General features: G+C 39.5%; 1 protein-coding gene across 2 annotated transcripts in view; it reads left to right on the top strand.

Annotated features, from left to right (window-relative positions):
- Positions 1 to 22,408, top strand: part of PDZRN3 (PDZ domain containing ring finger 3) — a 144,134-nt gene that overhangs the window by 109,295 nt on the left and 12,431 nt on the right. Inside the window, exons 1-3 of one of the 2 annotated variants that reach the window (XM_061362112.1) lie at positions 1,618 to 1,935; positions 17,488 to 17,741; positions 20,250 to 20,337. In XM_061362112.1, the coding sequence (XP_061218096.1) occupies positions 1,867 to 1,935; positions 17,488 to 17,741; positions 20,250 to 20,337 (411 nt within the window). In that variant the 5' untranslated portion in view covers positions 1,618 to 1,866. Of the gene's footprint in view, positions 1 to 1,617; positions 1,936 to 17,487; positions 17,742 to 20,249; positions 20,338 to 22,408 lie in introns of those variants that run through there. The other variant, XM_061362111.1, reaches the window with a different exon arrangement.

The raw sequence follows: 22,408 nt of genomic DNA, 5'->3' as shown, positions 1-22,408 counted from the left end.
GAAACATTGGACCCTCCAGCCTGGTATTCTGTGATTTTAATCAGGATAGCCTGAATCATTCTTCAGCTTACAGGGCCAAGAGTAAGGTCCAGGCTACCTCTGATTTGCTCTAACTTAGCAAGTTCTACCACCATTGCAGTGGTGATCTTGCCAGGGAAATATCTCAGTCACACACAGGGGTGGAGTCCCTACCTGCTTTCAGATGTTTGGCAGGGATTTGAAGAGGTCTCATTTCTTTCTTTTCCTGCAGGTAGGTGGATTTTGCTACCAAAACACAGGCTCAGAGTTAAGGGACCTCTTCTTGTCACGGTGTCTGTTTACTGAGGCTTAGTACTAACACATATGGCCAGCATGAACCGTGTTTCAGGAGCTGATCATTTTAATGCAAACCGTGAGTCGGTACAAGCATAGCAATAGCTGGGTATCCTACGAGATACCTACAGCAAGATACCTATGTACAGAGTCTGGATATAAAAGCTGCAGATAATCCTTGCACAACTTTCCATTGTCATCCACAGAAACTTACTAAGCAAAGAGGTAGAAACCAGTTACATAAGCACAGCATGAAATCCAGGGTCTCTGCCATGCAACGCCTGCATTAGAACTGTACCTTTGGTCTCATTCCTAGCTGTTCTATCGACTGCTCTTCTTTGTAGCAGAACGAATTGAAATAAGGATTGTAAAAATGCATACCTTCCGAATGCTTGAACTATGCTTGAACACATGGTCAATCCAAACTCATAACACAAGGCAGTGTTTCCTACAGACTGGAAAATACCCATACAGATTATGACTTATGAGTACTTTTCTAGTTCACTGGTCAGTTCACTGATGTTTTATCCTTTGCATTTATGGTACAGGTTCAGTGTGGATCTAGGCACTCACATACTGCATACTTATAAATGCTATACTTAATTTATTGCATATCTTTTTATAATCTGGCAAAGTTCATATTTTTAATGTAACAAATTATATGTGAAGCTATTAGTTACACTCTTCAAATACAATGAGAGTCAGTAGCATAGATGCCCATTTTTCACTTGTATAAATATTAAATAAAATTATAAATATTAATCCAAGGCACTCCTTTTTTTCCCTGAATTCATATACATTCACATAGATCTCTTCTGCTTTGTAGCAGGTCCTAAGGCTGCACATAGGCTTTCAGGGACAGAGATGCCCTTTCTCTGCTTGCTAAGTGCCTTGTTCAGTCATCTCCTGCTGTAAAACTGAGGCTCTCAGATGGCACCACAGTAGGAGGGGAAAATAAATGCTACTAAGCATATTCAACTTTGCCACAGCCACCACTGAGTTTTGTGCCATTACATTCATTTCATTGTGACTTACATTTAAACTGTACTCGCAGCCTGCTTAAATATGTTAAGAATTATCCTGAGGGACTGTAGTAAAACGTAGTCATGTTTATTTGTAATTGCTACAAAATGGTTTACAAAATTGTTAGTGTCTTTTATTATGCCAGCTACTGAAGCACTTGCCTGTTAATTAGAGAAATTTCAGCTGTCATAGCTGGCAATTATAGCTTCTGTATCACTGTCTGTTATGAATAGTCAATGAGAGCTGATTAATATGCATGAGTAGCAGTATATAGTCTGAGCACTGGAGCACAGTGCGGCAGCCGGCAGAGCGGCAGAGGGAGTGCTGTGTGCTGCCAGGGAAGGACGGAGGGAGAGCACGGAAGGAGAGAGCACAGTCGCTCTGCAGCAGCCTGTGTGAGACCACCGGGAAGCGCTGCGGTCCAGCCCGCTCACCTGGGGTCTCAGGGATACCTGCATGCATGCTTGCTAACAGAGATTGCTGTGGCTGCTCTGGCGAATAAGGAAGATTATTTCTGCCACTTACTTAAACATGGGATGCAGCCTGTGCACTCTGCAGAAGCAAGAGGAACAGTACAAGTTACTGTATGAAGTTTGTCAGGTAAAGAATTAGATTTCATTTCTAGAAACAAATATTCTTTTGGGGGCTTGTGACCACTGTTAATGACAGGGAAAACAGAATACCAAAAAGTGCTTACACAAGTGGCAGTGAAAGGGGGATTGCCTTATTGATAAGTGTATGAGAATGATTATGTTTTTATGATGTACCTTCCCATTCCCACTTGAAGAATATGCAGTATTTAAATGTATGCTGTTATACATCAGACTTTTTACAAAACTTTCCATCACAAAACAGGACTCTGTTGATAATTTCTCCAGTGTGCATTACAGAAAATTTCTTACCAAGGATCATGGCTTGGTCACACACTCTTTGAACAAGTTAGGGAAGATGTGCAAGGAATGGATTGCATCTGTTTACGAGTACATGCAGACACTTCTTTCTGTGCAAGGCACTCATTCAGTGCTCAGTCTGGTCTTTAAGTGTCTATTCTTGTCAAGTTCATATTGGTTTTGCACTTTGTAGACATGTCAGCTAAAAAAAAGTTAGATTTGACAGCAAAGTAAAACAGTTCTACAGATCTTTATATATCAACTTACTCATATTGAGCATCTGATAAGTGTTCTAAAAATGTGGTAACACATTATCCTCTATTACAAAAATGTTGTTTCCTGTTTCTGCTTTTTCCTTCTGTCTGTTTCTGAAATTTCTCACTCTGTCACCTCTGAAGTACGATTTGGACCAAACAGTGTAATGGAATCATGCATAGCAATGGCCAGGTGTTTAGGATCACACTCCTACAGCTCTCTCTTGAAATAATCATAGATAGCTTACTGTAACCTCTGAAAATGTGAAGTGGGTTCTCTGTACGCACGCTCCAGATGATACACAAAAGGTGCCCAGCTCCTTCCAGCTGTACTCTACCACCTTGCCACTCCTGAGGTGGTTTAGAGTAAGTGACAATGACGGGCAGTCACAGGGGTGTCGAGCTGGTTGGCATTTCCCTGCGCTGCTGTGTTCAGCGCTCACCGGCAGAGGGGATTGCTCAGCGGACTGGAAGAAATCCTGTGTCCTCACTGTGTCACCCCCTGCATCTCATCCCAGATACTGATGTCACTGACAACAAAGTGAATAAAATATGTGGTTTGTATGTTATGCTGGTAGGGAAGTGATTAAATTTTAAAGGCTTAGTTCTGATCTAATCTTTGCTTGCTCACCCAAAGGACACTCACGCTTTGTGGAAGAAAAAAAAACTTGTGAGAGCAAATAGGAAGACATGTCTACTGTCATTTCTATTTATAATGGCTCACTTCCACTTGCTAAGCTCCTATACATGTGATGGTGGGAAGAATTTCGGGGATAGGTAATCAGGTTTCTCAGACTTTATTTGGTACTGACAACTAGTTTCAGATGCTGTCTGCAGCAGCAGACCTGGTGCCTGGTACTGCTTGTGTGAATGCTCTGTTCAGATCAGGCAGTGGCTGTGGTAGTAGTTACTTATCCCGCAAGGTCACCAAGTTTTCATTCAGTCTGGGTTTAAGGATTGTGAATCACATTCAGAAGCACAACAACCGGAACAAACTCAGACAGCAACAACTTATGAATGTCTTGATTGTTTAGGAAGCTTGCACAATTGTTACTGAGAAATGAAGGTGGCAGAGAACCTTTGCAAGTTACTGACATCTCTCAACAGATGCAGGACAACATTCTTTAAATACATGTCCTTAAAAATCAGTCACAGGAGCAGTCTCACTGATATCTGAGCTGACTGAACTATCCAGTGCTGGCTGCAGGTGCAGATCCCCTGACGCTAGGTTGGATTTAGAAATGAACCTGCAAAGTGCTGCAGCCTTGTTTCAACAATGTGTGGAGCACAGGGCACAGCACTTGTGATTAACTTTAAGCAGGGAAGTCCTTTGGGAAACATGGTTGGAATACCCCCAGCTTCCACAGAAGTGAGAGGTGCATGTAATCCTATAAAGCTGGGATTTCTAACATAGTAGAACCTGAATTATTTAAGACTATAATCCCCGATTATTCCAGAATATAAATTATTGCATAAAATTATTTTAGCAGGGTGCTATTTTGATTTCTCTGTTTCACAAGATAGGAGGGAGGGAATCCTATATGTTATGGACTACATCCAGATAATTAAATGTCACTGGAACTATAAAAATGCATCCTAATGTAACCTACACATAAAAGCCATCACTTAAAATTTAATGGTGAGGGAAATGAAGAATCATTGTCATGTAAAATAGCAGAATATAAAAGACAAAAGTTACAATATATGCTAGTGAGAACAAAGACCTCTTACAGTGGTTTTATTCGGTATCATCCATGTAACCCTAATATCAGGTGATAAGATGACATTGCCATTTCTGAGAAAGCTAGAAGAAGCTTTTATTAAAGTGTAAGTTAGACAAAATTTGCATAACTTGGTTTTAGGAAATACCGAGCATTGTTACAAATAAATCTCCTTAGCCTTATTTTGTATAAGTTCATGACTCCAAGATGTGGGAATTCCGGAAACACTTGCAAGAATTAATAATAGGACATAACTTCACTTGCTCTATTAGGCCAAGAGCTTTAGCATGGCTGGGAAATTAATGCTTCAATAAATTACAATTCCAGAAGGTCCAGTACGTCTGGCTCCGTAAGTCCTCATAACAGAGAGCACAAAGAGGATCAAATATACCAGGGCTCAGGCTTTATCCCTTCCTCATCCATAGATAATTCAAAGAGATCCTCTTCATTAAGGGCTTTGGCACATTGCCTACAATTTCTTTTTGGGCTGCTGTGAGCTTAATGATGCAGAACAATGGTCTTCCCTCTTGTTGAACACATACCTTATTGTACCTTTAATCACATCATAAAAACCAAATTAAGACACCTCGTCATTAAAGTCTATTGTGGCTGTGCATATCAGTGCTTTGTATTAGATACAAAAGGGACTGAGGCAGCTTGAAATCTTGATGCAGAACAATGTCACTGACAATAAGCGTGCTTGTGGCAGCAACATGATGCACATAATATCTTAAGATGTATCCTGAGGTTTGCTTCCCAGTTACATGCAGCGTATGAAATGAAGTCATGACACGCTATTAGATTTTGGGGTTCTACTTAAATGGAACATTTCTTCAGAAGATTTTAAAGGTTATGAAAATAGAGGGAGAAGGGGGAAGAAAGAAAACCAGAAAATTGGGAGGGTGTTTTAGACCAGTTCACTTTTCACAATGTCATCAGCTCCCATACAAACAATAACAGAAATAAGGGCTTTTCCCTTTGAAAGCCAGTTCCTGTAGGACCAAAAAGTAATTTTTGTTGAAGGAAACTTTCAGAAGAATGAACTATCTGAGAGCACTTCCGAGTTTGTAAAATAAAATTTAAAAAGATTCAGATCTCAGCTTAGGAAATTTTCTCAGTACCTGTTTCCCACTCAGCACATGTTCACACACAGTCTTGGAGGTGTGAAATCATTTCCTAAATGGACACTTGGTATTTTCAAGTATCAGAACATAGAATTTTAAATCACAGATGACCAGAACTGCACAAATATTACTCAAAATGCTATTCCCTGGGAGTCAGAATGGTGGGAGTTAATCCAGTTCTCATGGTGGGAATATACCATAAAAAATACCCATCAAAACTGGCACCTCCAGCTGAGAAATCGGTCGATCAGTGAGTATGGAGACTCCTTCCTCCAGGCCATCCCTCCAGAATAAGGACAGAAATGCTGGCAGGAAAGAAGCTCACGTTGCCATTGCCCTTGCTTCAGACAGGCCGAGGTCAGAAGATTTCTGCCTCCATGGTTGTTGATCTGGCAACTTCCACAAATACTAAAGTTCATATATAAATAAACAGTTGTAGTGACCTTTATAGTGTTTTAGTAACTTGAAAGCCCCGTTCACATGCTGTCGGCCTGGCACATCTCTGAGACAAGTACAAATGACTGTGGGTAAAAACAATAGTGGGCAAGCTGGATTTGTCTTTTAAACCAGACTAAGATACGACACAGCCAAGGTTATAAAGCAGCAAGGTCAGCATACAAATTGCTGTTCTAATGAGAAGATGGTAGTGATGAGGAACTAACTGACACTATATTTCACTGGCAACTTCCAGCAGCATCACCTGCAAGAAGACTATTCCTTCAACAGAACTCGCACACAAACCAGTTGCACTGAGATGATCATTGATTCAGGTCCCTTCACCATTAGAATTCCATTCACATGTTTAGATCTGCAAAAATTAGACTAAAATAATCAGTCATTAAGAAAGCCTGATGTAAGGATGTAGTCTAACTAGACTTAAACCTACTGAGCAGTGGTGTGATCCTAAATCAGGGCTAAAATGAAGCTTGACAAAATAAATATGCAGCTCAAAAAAATTCTAATCAAAACTGTAAGATTTGGGAAACAAAAATAATTGCCTCTGTACATATGCTTTTCACACCCTCAGATTTAATTAGGCAGCCAGAGAATTAGTTGGTCTACATATCAGTAGTTTTCCATGTTAAAACTGGACTGGTTGTGCCAATTATAGTAAACTGGTCTGCTTGAAATACACTGTATGGTTTCAGATACTCTGTATGTACAATCTGTGCTGCAGCTGAAATTAAGAGTAGTGTTGAAGTTATATTCTGTCACTTCACTACCATTAAACTTGACCTCAATAACAGTCGTGAACCTATCACACTTACTTCAAAGTACGCATGTGTTTGCTTAAACAAGATGTTAATTCCAAGGGCTTTGTTCTAGACAAGGTTTTCTACTGCTGAATTAGTTCAGCTGAAGAAAAACTCTGCTTGACAGACTGGAGACTCATAATCTTCAGAAAACTGCCCTTTAATGATTGTGGCGCCTGTCTGTGGCTCATAAGTCCCCTTTCTTAATTAGACATTTACCAGAAACTGGCAATTGAAATTTTCCTCTTCACTTGATGATGAATAATGCAGTGCCTCTGTCAAAAAAGTATCTTCCAGAGAAATCCTATTACATGTTAGAGGAATATTTTGGCAACTAAAGGAAAACAAACAAGATGTGATATGAAATAAAATGCCTAACGGTCACCTGTGATATAAATGGATAATCTGACTTGCTGTGCATGTGGAATATTTTATTGCTACACAATCTTCCTAAAATCTACAGTGCCTTTCTTCTTTACATTGAGCAGATAAAATGCTTAACCAAAGCACACATTTATTTGGATTTTTTTTAGGTGATAAATGATTGAAAAGATGAGTTTTGTAATGCTTTACACTTACACATCTGTTTAACGCTATGAAGCAGGTGGCAGGAAGTCACAAGGGAGAAGGCACTAGGGACAATCACGCTGTGCTTTACTGTCACATGTCAGACATGGGCTGGGAAAAAGGAAACATATGGAATAATGAAAAAGTGCAGATTTAATAAATGTGTTTTGGTGTGTTCATTAATAATGAAACAAAAGGTCAGGTTTCATTTTCACTAGGACGGGACAACTTTTCATTTATACATACATAGGGATTGTTCCTTTTGGAAACTCAGTGGGTAAATGTAGACAGGTCCAGCCAGCCCTCCCGAGCTCAGTATGACTTTGGGATTTGACAGAATAAATAATATAAAATACACGTAAACTTTAAACAAGATTACAATATTCAGTACTTTAAATAGTGATTATTGAAAGAAGCCTTCCTATTAACACATTGTATCTTCAGGAAAAAAGGCAGAGGCCACCATCTGAAGGAAAAATGGTTAAACATCATGGCAGTGCTTTCTTACTCGTATCAGTAATTCTGAACATGGACATGTTGTAGGTGATTGGACACATTGTCCACTGGCTTTACACTGAGACACCCCCTTAGCTGCATTCAGTAGCACTCTGTTTCTCAAAAGCTATCATCAAACTCCTTGGGAACCCTTGAGAAATAAGTGTTCTGCGTCACAGAGAGAATAATTGTATGGTCAGACTAAAACCATATTCGATTTATGCACCATTTTCCTGGATCGTGCATTTACAGCGAGTAAAGTGTCTGACCTGACAGCATCTGCCTAACTGCCAGCAATTTTAGCCAAGAAAAGGAGAATGAAGGTGTTTTTATCAAGAGGACACTATGAGAATGTTATGCCATGGCCAAGCAGCATGGACGGGAAGGATAAAGTGAGGAGGGGGTGGGACTCCTACCTACACAACACCTTCTGAGGTTAGTTTTCTTTGGCCAAAACCACAGTTCTACTTCAGGAAGTGGATGGCCCAAATGACAAAGCCTGCTCTGCAGATACCAGGTAGCTACTGAAGCAGCAGGCCCTCTTACTGACAAATCCACTTGGACCTGTCACTGCTGTCTGGTTGGCAGATAACAGCACTGGGTGATTTTTCCATCTTTTCTTGGCACCAACTTCAATAACCCTCTTACACCCAGATTATCTTCAGAGCTACCCACAATTGCTCTTTTTCTGTCTTACGTCACTGAGACATTTGTGGCAGAAGGAAGGGAGTGGGAGGATGGACTTAGAAGCTACAAACAATGAGCAACAGTGATGAAATGGGAATGTCATGAATTGGAATGGCCTTAAACACAGTGTCTTGCAGATCAGTGTCCAGATTTCAGTTGTGGTGCGCTCTCATGTGACGTCGGGTAGATCACTAACTCGGATTGTGTTTCATTTTCTCATCTGTACAATACACTTTGTGTCATTTTGCTTGGAGCAGGCTTTCAGGGGAGACACTTTGTTGTCTGTTTGAACAGACTGCTACGCTACTAAAGTAACACTAGTATTACTTCAAGGCCTGGTCTATATGCCAACTGAACTACTCTGTTTATAATTGAGGTATGGTGTTAAACAGTTCTAGGCTATCAACTATTTGAGCTGTAGGTGCTGGAAAAGCATGGCAGGGGAAAACTCCCTCTAAATACATCTTACCCTCTGCATGCCACTGTTGGAGAAAGGGCTACAGGGACTTTGGCCTGAGTCAGGGAAATAAGTGGTTTCTTATGTTAGTCCAGTGCAGCTTAAATCCATGTAACAGTACGCCCTTAACTGAACAGATTAATCTTTTTATGCTATTTACTATCATTGTGTATTCTAGGAAACATAAACATAGAAAAACACAGCTATTTTAGAAGTTCTCCTTCATACCAATACTGTCATTTGCTTACTAGGCAAATACACAGATGTAGGTTTTGCCTCTTGGGAAGAGTACATAGGAGAAGGGCAAGAGCATTTCGATGTAATATGCCAGCAGCAGCAGCCCAAGGTGCCAGACTGGAGGCACAGTGCTATATATGGGTAAATCTGAAGAATGAGAGAAGGGGGGTAATTACACTTGCTGATTCTGGTCATTAGTAATTCATGATTAGTTATGGCTGTCATTTGTACCTCACTCACAAATATAATTGATTGGCTCCCTCGGGGTCATGCTACTGAAATGGCAGTCATTAAAAAGGGAGCGCCTGTAAACTTCTGGTTTTCACATGGACCAGGGTTATTAAGCCATGAACAGATACACGAAAGACTACTTTTTAAATGCTGAAAGAATATAGAGGAGTACTTCTACCCTGATAGAAAGCCATTTAAAATGATAAATGTGTATTTAAGGAAAAGGGGTCCAAATAAACTTTGCTTATAAAGAAAGTACAAGGTCTCACAATCCCCAGCATTAGTCTAAATCTGTTTTCATTCCCTCTGGTTTTGAGTTGTGATACATAGGGGTGGAGCCCGAGACTCCAACCAAAAGCAGGCACATCTTAGTATTCTATAAACAGTACTAGCATTGCCCTGTTAATACGTAAATGTGCTAATTACTAGCAGAATAAAAATTCCTTTATTTCAAGGGTCTTTCTCCTAAGATTTTCCATTTGGAAGTTAAATGTTTAGAGAACAAATGTATTCTGTACTCTAAAGTAAAGGATTTTTCTTTGGTCTTAACTATTTTGTCATGGATGGCTCACAAGGCAGAAGGGAAATGCACACACATGGAAACAGTCTATTACTAAACAATATAATTCTGGTTTTTGGAAAAGAGAGAGACTGTCCATATGAGGGAAATAAAAGAGGGATTAGATGGAGCTGCGAGAAGAATTAACCTGTATTTTGAACCTGCTTTCTCCAATTCCTCAGGAAAAGGGGGTTTAGAAAATGGGCTTTTTGCTGCTCCAGTTTCTGTAAAAATCTTTAAAGTTCTGCTGCTTTTTCTTAATATGCAGACTTCTTAAGAACTTGCTAAAGAAGTGAATCAGACCATAAAGAGCGTTTTAAATGGAGCACAGACGTCTGTAGTCTAAAAGAACTAGCATTTTTATAGTGCACTTCCCAAGGATTTGCATGAATTTCTACAAAGAAAAGCTGCTTACTCATTCTTAAGCAAAAAAGTTTTTTCTCTGTGACATTTGTGAAGCACGGAAGAACCAACAAGCCGTACAATGCATACAAATGTTTACCATTCATGACATTAACCCATATAAATCAGTCTAACTTGATGGATGGAAAAATAATTTTCTTGTATTGAAAACCTTTCTAGTATCTGTTGTGCACTACCAACATCCAGCAAACAATGTTATACGCTATTTAAGCAAAAATAAAGTACAAAATAATTAGAACTACACACCGTAAACTCTACATGCACAGAGATTTTCTGGCTTTCTCAACCTTTCAGTTCACTGGTTAAACGAGTGGAGAGAGTTACTTCATCTGTACTATTGCAAATGATGTTTGCATATGCTTGAATGCAGAACTTCTCACCTACATTGAGTATCCTGCCTCATGAGGTTCTGCAAAGCTCTTTCTAGCACAGCCCTGTCCTGATGGATGCCCTTATATCACCTCTCCAGGTCAGTTCAAGGAACACCTTTCTTGTGTAAATAACCCAGGTGTGTAAATTCTGCTAGCACAGGAACAGAGACAGAACAGACACCACATTTTCTATAAACATTGTATCAGAAGGAACAGAATATAAGAATTGGTGGTAACCAGGAGGAAATTTTGTCTGTGTAAACAAGTGGCACATTTTGATACACCTGAAAGGCCACGATTTATGTCTGCCATCAAGAAAGTGGCAGTCAGGCTTCCCTACCCACCCAGAAAAGTAAACCATGTAAATCACATACTTTGCTAAATAATTAAACAGCAACTGCTGATAAAATGACATGTATGTAGCCTACGCAACCGTGTACTACCGTATCAAAATACTTTCCTCATGCCTCAAACAAAAGAGTGTGTTTTCTAGGAACAGAGTGCTGCAAACTGCCTTGCCCAGGACCAGCCTTGTCCTCGCTGTGTGAAGGCTGGAAGGCTCCCAGCCTCCGGAACCTGTGCCAAATTTGACCTCAGGAGGATCTGGCCTGAAATTAGCATCTGAACAGCGGCAGTTGGCTTGGGGATTGCTGGAGGGTCCCAAACCTCCCAGTACAAAAATTGTTAAGTAAAAGTAAAAGCACGTACGTACAGTTTAAAGCAACATGAGAAAGTCTGTGCTCACAAAAGGAATTTCACCGTGACATATAGCCAGAATTAATAGATTTCCACAGGATGGATGCCAAACATTTCACACAGCTCTGACAGAGAGAGAAGCTGTTGTATATCCAATGCCTTACACTCTTGCAGCACCGTAAAATTATCTGGAAAGCCATGTCCTAGCTCAGTAGTGCAAATTCTTCACAAGCCTAAAAAGACTTCAGTTCCTGGTTTTCTTCCTTTTCTCCTTGTTGATTTGCCCACCACTGATATATTCTTTCTCCCTCTCTAGTGGCCATGTATAGTGTTAGAATCGTATACTCTGTAATACATATGCATCCAACATTAGATGATGCAGGTTTATAATAGATTGTATCTGACAACCTCCTTTATAAGTAGCTATCAATGCAAGAGAGATTTGAACAGAGACTCAAGAATTCACTTGGGTCTTACCAGCACTACACCCAGCAGGATCCTGCTGCACATTTTTACTCATTTTATCTCCAAGACAGTGCTAAATCATTTCCAGCCTTTTTCATGGCTCTTATATGCTTGGTCTTAAGGTATAGTCATGTTGTACTTATTGCTTTCACATCTCCTAACTGTCATGGGTTGTTCTTCAGCAGTTTCACCTGGTGTTTAAGGTTGGACAGTGAAGTTCATCTGCTGCTTCCATTTTTGGCCAGATACTGCATATAGTTTTACTTTACAATTTTGCCTTATTTGGCTATGATGACTTTTTTTTTCCCATTATCACAGTTTGGCCATGCCAGTTGAATACTGATGGCACACTCAGCTTCATAACATCCTGCTTTTTTGTTAGAGTCATCTCTGTTTCACTCAGTGCCTGAACGAAGTTATTGCAAAGGCAAAACTCCCGATGACTTTAGTGAGCATGACATCAAGCTCAAGGGATTATGATATTTTCATTCCAAGTATTAAAAGAAAACTTCCAAGAGACACTGAACTCCCAGACAGGATCATGCTGCGTTTACGTATAGATTTCTTGCTGCCTTTACAATGTAGATTTTAAGGTAGTGTGCTCTCTGCAGCCTACTTTTGTGCAAAAGAACATTAATATACAGTTTATACTATAAATTAAAATATTATAAATACTATTCTATTTCATAATCATTACATAATTTATATTTTAGAACTTAAGCATCCCATCCTTATTTGCTGTATGGTCTTGATTCAGAGTATTTATCTCTGTGTCTCATGCACATGCTGAGCCTGTCTGGCTCTACCACAAATTTCATCAAGGTCCATTCACTTCAGTTTAACATCATACGCCGCAGATAACTACAGCTTTCTCCATATTCAGTATATTTCCATTGCAAAGAAGATCCAAAACTAAGCATTTCAACATTTCAGACAAGTTAATTTATCCATCTTTTGTGCCATGAAAGATCCCATTGTCTCTGTCACATGGCATGTTCCTAAGAAATTATGCATATTTGTAGTTTTTGGCACTCTTCTGAAGCATTCATTTGCATGGATATTTTTTTTCTGTGTTATTTCAGATGTAACTATTTTTAAGGAAGAATTTTGCTGAGCACAATTGAACAGCATTAGGAATGAATTCTATGATTATAGAACCACTGGGATTTTTTTTTTTAACAATTGAAACTATACAGATATATTTATTGGCTTTTAAGCACTGGGAATAATTGTCAATTGTGATGAGTTTTCCAGGCAGAAACTAAACATCTTAATATCATCTATTTGCTAAAGTGTCAAAGGATTCAGGATTAGCCACAAGCGCTAATTCTACATGGACACCAGAAATAAGGCCATTGGGATCATCGTATTTTTCTTCTGCATCATTTCTGTGCTACTAAAAATAAAATACTAATACTTGCTACTTTTTCTAGCTGGAAAAAGCAATTTAGCTCTGTTATACATAAGCTGACTTGAGAATTATGAGATTTTGTTATCCAGATATTTCAGCATTCCCTGCCTCATTTCAATGGAAAATTATATTATTGATGTGCTGGGATGGGAAATACTAAAAAAAAACCCCCAGTAAATACAAACTATTCACTACTTGGTATTTACCTCATAATGTGTCCATTTTTTCAGGTGCCAGGTTCAGAGTGTAAGTTCCCTGCTGTAAATCACTTTAGAGCACATTTTTGCACCATTACTAATTGTTCCGTCATTCCACATTCAGAATCTAAATGGTTAATAGTGATAGCTCTGTGCAATCCATTAACTCTCATTTTGTTAATGCAGTTCTGAACACATCTAATAGGTCAGCAGTGCACCACACTGACCAAGACTGCTGACAAAAACAGAACCTGAAGAGCTAAAAGGATTTCACTCAGTTTGGGTTTAGGAATTGGTCTCTTAGAAGAGATGTACAGACTGAGCCTGTGAATGGCTACTGTCCATGGGACAGCTTGCCTGATAGGATGTGGGTACTCCCAAGGTTTCACAGAATTACTAACTTCTAAAGACAAAATCCCCAACCATATTTTAGCAGTGGGTTAAGAAACCCATAATAATAACAGTACACTGAGTTATGTTTTCATTTTATTACAATCATTACCATCTTACCAAGCCGATGATATAAAATTGTATACATATCAAATATAAATCCCCCTTTAGAGTTATTTATTTATCATGCTCTGCAAAGTCCTAGTATTCTGAAATGCCCACATAGAGAATGTTGAATACAAATACCCACTGAAATGCTCAGTTCTGACCTGGAGCCAGCAATACTAGATGAAAGGCTCTGGCAGAGCAGACCTGATGCCATTACTTGCAGTACTTGTAACATCTCTGCCTGCAGGTTTTCTCCATCCCCTCCACTGGGGCTATCCTTGTAGCTAATGAAGCAGAACAAGATGAGCACATGTTCCTCAACAGTCTAATTCACTGCCCAGGACCTACAGTTAAGCCACTGATGAATGGGCATTTGTGGAAACCTGCAGGTATCAGTTCTGCTTGCAGAGAGGGCACTCAGTGGTGCAGTAGGCAGGCCTATAAAATGCTGAGTTATCGCCAGAAAGTCACAAACCTTTTCTACACAAGGTTTCCTTTGCAGGAGGAGAGGTATTAGATTAACACTTAGCTGGTTTTCATCCCTAAGCCTAAAATACGGTCTCAGGTCCTTCTGGCCTGGCTGTGCAGCACTCCTCTTTTTCACTGCATTATCAGCTTGTAGAAAGCAGTCAGAATACTCCTTAGAAATAACTCCTGTAGTTAGCAACTTTGATACATTCAGACTGCCGCCTGTTCCCTGCACGATATCAGCCTGACTTTGAAGTTACAATTATTTATATAGTAGTTGCATACAAAAGCACAGAGGATGCCAGTCTATGGATTTGCAAAACCAAAGTGTCCTAAGTAACCTGAACTAAAATGCAGCCTGTACTGAAGTGTCTGTAATCCAAATTCCTCACAATATTGGGAATAAACCAGGAAGCTATATCCTTTGCATGATTTTACCAGGCTTTAGGATAAAGATGTAGAAAGCAGCTCATGTGAAAAGTTTCCTGTTCAAGAGTTATTCTATTCAAGAGCACATTTCTGAAGAACACTACACTGGATGCAATTTAGATTCTATGATTTTGATTGCTTGCTGGATTTAGTTGTACAGAAAAAAAATCCATTAGGATGTAGGATGCACACAGTAAAATGTGCAACATTTAATTTGCAGCAAATAATAAAACTCGAACCGTAATCAGCATTTCTTTTTTCCAGAGAAAACATTACACTGAACTTCATTTTACAGCTGTACAAATTGTTTTAAAGTAATCTGCTCAATTAGGCGAGTTAATGATACTTAATTTGACCAGGCCAAACTTTACATGCGCTACTGTGAGCAATTGTGTTCAGTGCAAGTGTTTCTGTAATGTAAATGTAATACTAACACCTTCCAGTCTCGGCTGGCTTAACAAAAAACCTGGTGTCATCACCTCTCTAAGATAAACCAGAGATGACAGCATAAAAAGTGTTATATGCCCAAGGTAATTCAGCAGGAATTTAGCCTTTTCAATCTATTCTGCACTCAAGTTAACCTTCTTCATTATCACCCAGCATTTTGCTGTAGGCAATATGTAAAGTATGGGCTAAATTCAGTTACTGGGCTGAGTAATGTTACTCGTTGAGTTGCCCAACTTACTTTAATGGAACTAAACATGGCATAGCACAGTGTGAACTAAGTGTGACCTGATACAAGTAAAGATAGCGGAATCTGGGCATACATTTTAGAGATTCAGTCATATTCAAGAAGGTGATGTGGCAGAATTGCCACATTAATGTATATTTCAGACATGGATAAAACTGATTAAATGACAAAGCAGCAGCCACCACTAACACCTGGGGCTGGACACTATTGCATCTATGTCCAGTCAAGGCAATTCATTATCTTTAAGCCTTGGAAAGAAAAAGATACTCTTCCATGCAGACAGCAATAGTTTCTACTGTGCAACCCACGCCTGTGATAATAGATAACTGTAATGTAATGCAGTTTATCAAGTGAGTAGCTGTCCGACTGCAAGGAGTACAATGCAAGACATCATTCACAAAGAAAATCTATATATAAAGCATGCTCCTTGATGAGAAGGGCTTCTGCGACAGGGGTCTTTGCTGTCACTGCTAGCAGCATCTTTTAATCTGGAATTGCAGTTTATCTCTGCGTGTCAGCCAGTGCTTGCCCCAGTCCAAAGAACATGGTAACAATTACATGATAGTATGATGCTTTAAGATTGTAGCTTCCCTATACAGCTTTCACAAACAAATTGCTCTGGACAGCTTCTTTTCATCTGTATTAAAATGCCACCAGTTTGCATGTTAAAAGAGTATAAAAACTTATTGGAGTTACCAGTGGTTCCCACTGTTTCTCTAACAGTTTTTGGATACGAGCCCATAGAGGGTTTGGGTTTGTGGATATCTTAACAATAAACAGTCCAGATTTAAAGAGAGATGTCCGTGTTGAGCTGGAAGCAGCAGGAAGCAGGCACACAGTCTTTTCACTGCAGTTGCCTGTTTTCAGTTCGTTCCAAACTGTTTCTTGTGTTTATCTGCCATAAAATTACAGCCCGTACAGTTGGAGACACACAGAAACATTAAAACCTCTCACAAACCAAAACTCAAAATGGGAATTGGAATTCTGCAGCTTTATAGAAACTCTAACCAATGTGACCTCATCTCCTTCACAGCCCTCAGGTACACTTCAGTACTTATGGAAAAGATCATTAGAAACCATGTGCAGGAGGAAGCTGAGCATGAGTGAAATGCAAAGGCACAGTGGGCTGGAAGTGCTCAACACCTCTCTCTGAATCCGGAAGGACACCTCTGCTTGCCAAAGACTGGAAACTCTGTATAGAATTTTATGCCTCATTTCACTTTAGCTGCTATGAACAGAAGCTTCACTACTTTGAGACAGGAGGGATCTGTGTTCAAATTCTCTTCTCAGACCCCCACCTTCCATGTCAAGTATTGGCAGGTCTCAGTGGGGTCTCAGTCATGTTTAGCGAAGATGGTCTGCAATGTATAAGGATTCATTAAGCCAGGAGATAATGGTGGTGAGATGTGGAGATGGGAAGTGAGTAAGCTACACAGACAAATAATTAGCTAAAAGCCAAAAAGCCCACAACTGGTTTTTTCCCTATTATTTCCCTTCAGTACCCCAGATGATGTCTATGCCCATCCCTAAGATGGAGATTTTTCTTGCAGTGACTGGGTACCACCATGGTACTTCATCTGAAACATTGTTTATCAGACACAAATACACAGTTTTTCAATTTCAGGTCTTGTCCCAGGAGTTCTGTTCAGCAAAAAAATGGTTAAACGATTAAAAAACAAACAAAATCCAGAAAAATTACAAGAGAATCAATAATTGTTCTGTTTAGACAAAGGATGAGGGTTTTCTAATCTGCAAGAAACAAATGGGATGCTGTTTTATACTTTAGCTGGAAAAGTGAGTCCAGTAAAATCAAACTATCAAAATTAGAAGCAGAGCACAAGATTCGTAAAGTTACGTAGTGAAAGGGGGAAATGAGAGATGCATAACAACACATCAATAGCTCCTAGTTCTTGCTGTATATACCTTTAGATAAAAGCTAAGACTTTTGCATTAACAGCCAAAACCAACAAAGATGTCCTTTACTTTCTGACTGTTTCTCTCATTGCTTTGCTTGCTTTCTTCCTGCAGGTCAATGGGAAGGATTTATCTAAAGCAACCCATGAGCAGGCAGTGGAAGCATTCAAGACAGCAAAGGAGCCCATTGTGGTGCAGGTCCTCAGAAGAACTCCACGCACCAAGGGCTTCACTCCTGCTCATGACTGTCAGCTCGTAGATGTGGGCACACAGACAGACATCACTTTCGAACACATCATGGCTCTAAGCAAGATGGGCTCACCTACGCCACCCGTCTCTGTGCTAGACCCGTACCTCCTACCTGAAGAGTAAGTATCAGTTTGTGAAGCCCTGAAAAATCCTTGCATTCCTTCATGTGACATTTAGAAGTAGTTCATCAACTCACCTTTACTTGCTGGTGAATGCATGGCCAGAATTCATACGCCATTGAGCCATAACTCAAAACATTTTCATTTTTCCTACACATTAGCAAGCCATTACTCACATGAGTAATGCCACTAAGTCACAACATGGCCTCATAAAGCTTATTTTTTGTTGGCATTTGATGGATAAAGTTATTGCTTCTTACAATTCCTCTCACTGCCTCTTTGGGTTGCTTATGTTTTAACTTTATTTTTTATGGCTGCCATAAATTGTGTAATGCTAAGAGCTGCTACATTCTGTTCCAGTGTATTAATTACTTTATTACAACCCTGCAGCGATGTTACTCAAATAAGTTATTTTCTAGGACTAAAATTACTTACCAATGCTGTCATGGATGTTTTAGAATCAAATTTTAATTATTGTTAATGGTAGTTTGATGCTTTTGTGCTTACAAATAAAAATGACAATTATCTGCTGGCACACACACCCCACGCCCTCACATGCTGTTCAAGAGGAAAACAGCTCCCCAAGGAACTCATGCATATTGCCTGTCATCTTGCCATGCATCTCCACAGGGGAAAAAGGAATAGAAAGGACTCTGAACATCTCAGTTGCTGTGTATGAGAGACCCTGATCTGGTCAGTCCACAGCAGTACCTAGTTTTGAGATGATCCTGTACATTGGTGAGAGGCAGTAGCAGTGTGCACGTGTCCTGGCTGCACAGCACTACTCTGGCAGGGGAGCCTGCAGGCAGCACAAGCTCTGAACTTGGATCAGCACACAAACACACCCCAGCACACCCCTCCAGACATCCCAGTCGGCACTCCTAGGAAATAGGCTTTGACTACCAACAGGCACTGATGCTGTACTGCTCGTAAGTGACTTTCATAGCATGTTAACATTCACATGTTCAGCCAGGAACTGGGCTTCTGTGTACAATGTCTGTTTCTTTCACAACTCTCAGTAATGCTGGTTATTTGAAAGATGGTTCCATCGGATATTACCACACGGCCACCTATTCCCAGCCCATTGAAAATTCAAGTGCAGCTGCATGTTTTAGCGGAAATGTTTGACAAAAGGCTGTAGCTTTGAGCTTGTTTGTTGTGAACAAGCAGCAGAGCTCAGCACACTGTGGAGAGGACATGCTTATACTAAGATCACCTACCCTGCATACCCCCAGACAAGAGGGGCTTTCAATGCCTGCAACTTTCCAACTGCAAAACCAATTACATTAGGAAAACAGCAAAGATTAATTTGTGATGAACCATTTAGGTTGCCACATGCCTGTATAATACCAGTGGTATTGATAAGTCCTATCAAGAAACTTCATATTGCCCCTTAATTGTTGCAACTGCTGGTATCATCAATGGCCTTACTTTGAGCTGTAGATCTTGGTCTCAAGCACCCAGCCTGCCTCAGGGCTCTCCCTGCACACAATGCAGTCCATTAGCTGTTTGAGTGTGCTGTCACCCAGCATGTGCAAGCAAACGGAGTTGTTTTTTCCTAATGCTTTCTGTAACTTCTCCAAATCCCATTCACATTAATCTAGCCTGCATATAACAAGATTGGTATCTCAGCCAGTTAGCAGATGCTGTTACGTAAATAGCCTCACACTTACAAAGAAACATGTATCTAGTTAACAGAGAATTAAAGGGAGTTTACTTTCATTGCAGAAAATAATTCCAGCATAGAAAAGAGTGATCACAAGAGTGTTACTGCTTACAGTTTTCAAAGTATAGATAGCAAAGAGTTGGAGAGCTCAAGTTGTGAAAAGCAACATGCCAGTAGTGAATGGCAATATGAAGAGTGATGCATATTTAAACAGTATTTAACTCATTAGGCACAGCCTGTTGCATTCAAACCAGTCAACAGAATGCCACTGATCCAAACAGTTGGATGGCAAATTATTTTTATAATACTTAGCAGTTGGATAAAGTTTTCTGTTTTTAAGGCAAAGTAGAAATGCCAAGCAGCCAGCCAGGAATGGTTTTACTTTCATGTCTGCAAATAACCTGAGCTCGCAAGTAAATAATCTAGTATTTCCTCTCATCTTGAACCCTGGCAAATACCTGCCCTCTCAGCAATCACCTGGTACCCCTGACCCTACTTGGCTGCTGTGCATTTTTTCCCCAAGTCAGCTTTACATTTGGAGAAAATCCATTAGTAAATTTTAAAGCTTTTTACAAGTCTCACATTCATCAACAGGTGCCAGATACTTTGGCCTTCTCTTGTAATACATGTAATTTCTGTTTAATACATTTATTGGTGTAAGTGGTACGATGTATTCATTAACCACGGGCAACTTCTTGGTGTGGTTGTTAGTCCATCATGTTCACAATGACTTGCTGTAAGCTCAGAATGGATTAATGTGCTAACTCTAGTTAGTACTGAGCGCTGAGTGCTGTCATCGTGAGTCCTGAGTGCTGTTCTAAAACACACCTTTTTTTTCCCAGCCATCCATCAGTGCATGAATACTATGACCCAAATGACTACATGGGAGGAATTCATCAAGAAATGGACCGAGATGAGTTGGAATTAGAGGTACTTGGTCTTTACTGTTTCATTTACTGACAGCTTACATGCACTTGTCGTGGTTTTTATTTGTATATAAAGCAAAAAGACATTTCAAAGCAGATACTTATAAAGTTGCTTATTAGTTACTCTGCAGGTTGCAAACCTTATTGATACCTTTGGCAGTGTATTTAACTGTGCACCGTGGACTGACGAGCTAGAACTTCAGTTAACAAATTAACATAAATAATGAAGTCATTGATTCCATTCATTAAATTCTGTATACCTGTGCTGGTTTAGACTTTCCAAGTTTGTGAGTGGCAGGCACAGTTCCACACAGTCACAGTAAAAATGTGAGTTTCCCTTAAAATATTCCGCAGCTGAGAAACAGATGTTCTTGATCATATAATTTAGAAGTATTGTAAGTTTACAAGACAAGACCAGAATAGATTTGCCACTATACTAAGCTGTTCCTCCCTTTTCATATGTATACATATGTAACTTCTAAGTAATGAAAATTATAGATAATAAAAGTTTAACCAGTCATAAAGGTATGCAAGTCCATTTCCCTGCCAAATCTTTAGACATCACTTGGGATTTTAGTACTTGTATATCCCATCAGAAGTTCATCTTCAGCTTTCCCATACTTAATTTTAATAAGCTGCTCCCAACCATTCAGAGCACAGCATATAAATTGTGGGCCTTAGTTCTGCAAGATACTTAAGCTATACTGACCCACTGAAGTGTTTTAAATTGTTTGTAATAAATAGCAGTAAAGTATCTCAATACTTCAAATACTGCCAGCAATGTCTGACCCAGCTAATCCATTCAAGATAATCAGTAAGTGAATAGTTTATTCTTAGCTTGCTTGCACTTCTGATTTCTTAGATCCTGGCCCTGCTAATGCCTATTTGTCAAAGCAAGCAATGCTGACCTGTCTGTAGCTCTGTTTAAATCAGTGGTACATTTATCAACAGCTTCAGTGGGAGCAGAGTTCAGATGTTCTACAAGCACAAAGTTGTTCCCTTCTAGAAAAGTGTTCGTGGGATCAAGGACTAAAACCCCATAAAAAATTTGCAAGCTGTTTTCAAATGCTGCAGATCTGGTAGCAATTCATCTTGGTATACAAACATGAATCAAAGGCAGGATGAAATCAAAGTGCCAGTAAAACAAATGCTGCTTAGCAGACTTCAAGGCCTTACTTTTCAAATAAGTGCCTTTTTTTTCCTTAAAGAAAAACAAATACAATATAGATTTCAGTCTTAAGGGAAAATGTAGAACAAATCAGTATTTTCTACCAGTGCCTTTTCTAAAACTATCTTTTAGGAAATCTAATATTGAGGAGAAATTATATTGCTTCCATTAGAACATCAACCAGTTGAGCTGGAAACAGCTTAAATGCATGCACTTCAGTAGCCAGACGTTAATATGCCTTAAACCACAACATTAATAATTTTGACATTGATATAGTACTTCATGGCAAGAGGTGATCAGCTCAGTAACACGGGGAGATGAACATTAGAAAAGTCTCTGTAGCCTAATAGTGTTTCTTAAAAACCACTAAAGATTCTTGTTCAAATTGTAGAGACTGTGATCAATGGGAAGGTCAAAGTGCTAACAGGGACTCAACTGGCTAGTTGCTTTTTTGTTTGCCTTTTGATAGATATGTTTTAAAAGACCACAAAGGCACTGTTTCATTGACTGCAGCAGGAATGTCTAAAGTAAGAAAGCCATCAAGTCAGCCTTCTGGCATCCTGTGTCCATAAAGTGTGCTTTGAATTTCAATCAGAAGCTCCTCATCTAAACTTTTATGGCCTATAACTGACTGGCTAGTGATTTGTAACAAGTAAACAAGGCAAAACCAGTGAAATACCCAAGTTCACAACAAGCTTCTAATGTAAATATCCATAGGAAAGAATTTAGGCTGGCAGTATTGCTGAGATGTCAAAATTGTGTTCTCAGTTTTACCTCTCAACATTTGTCTTAAAATGGATGACTCAGAGGTAACTGCCATATATTCCCTACTACAAAAATAAATGAAGACCATTTCTTTTCCTTTGAAGTTTCCATGCCACAAGGAAAGCGGGACTAAATCCTCAAC

The sequence above is a fragment of the Neopsephotus bourkii genome, unplaced genomic scaffold (assembly GCF_033783945.1).
Source record: "Neopsephotus bourkii isolate Nb327-2 ecotype Australia unplaced genomic scaffold, CSIRO-AGI_Nbou_v1 NB_1080, whole genome shotgun sequence".
Taxonomy (NCBI): Eukaryota; Metazoa; Chordata; class Aves; order Psittaciformes; family Psittacidae; genus Neopsephotus; species Neopsephotus bourkii.
The sequence above is the reverse complement of the archived record's forward strand: the minus strand, read 5'-3'. Positions and strand labels throughout refer to the sequence as shown.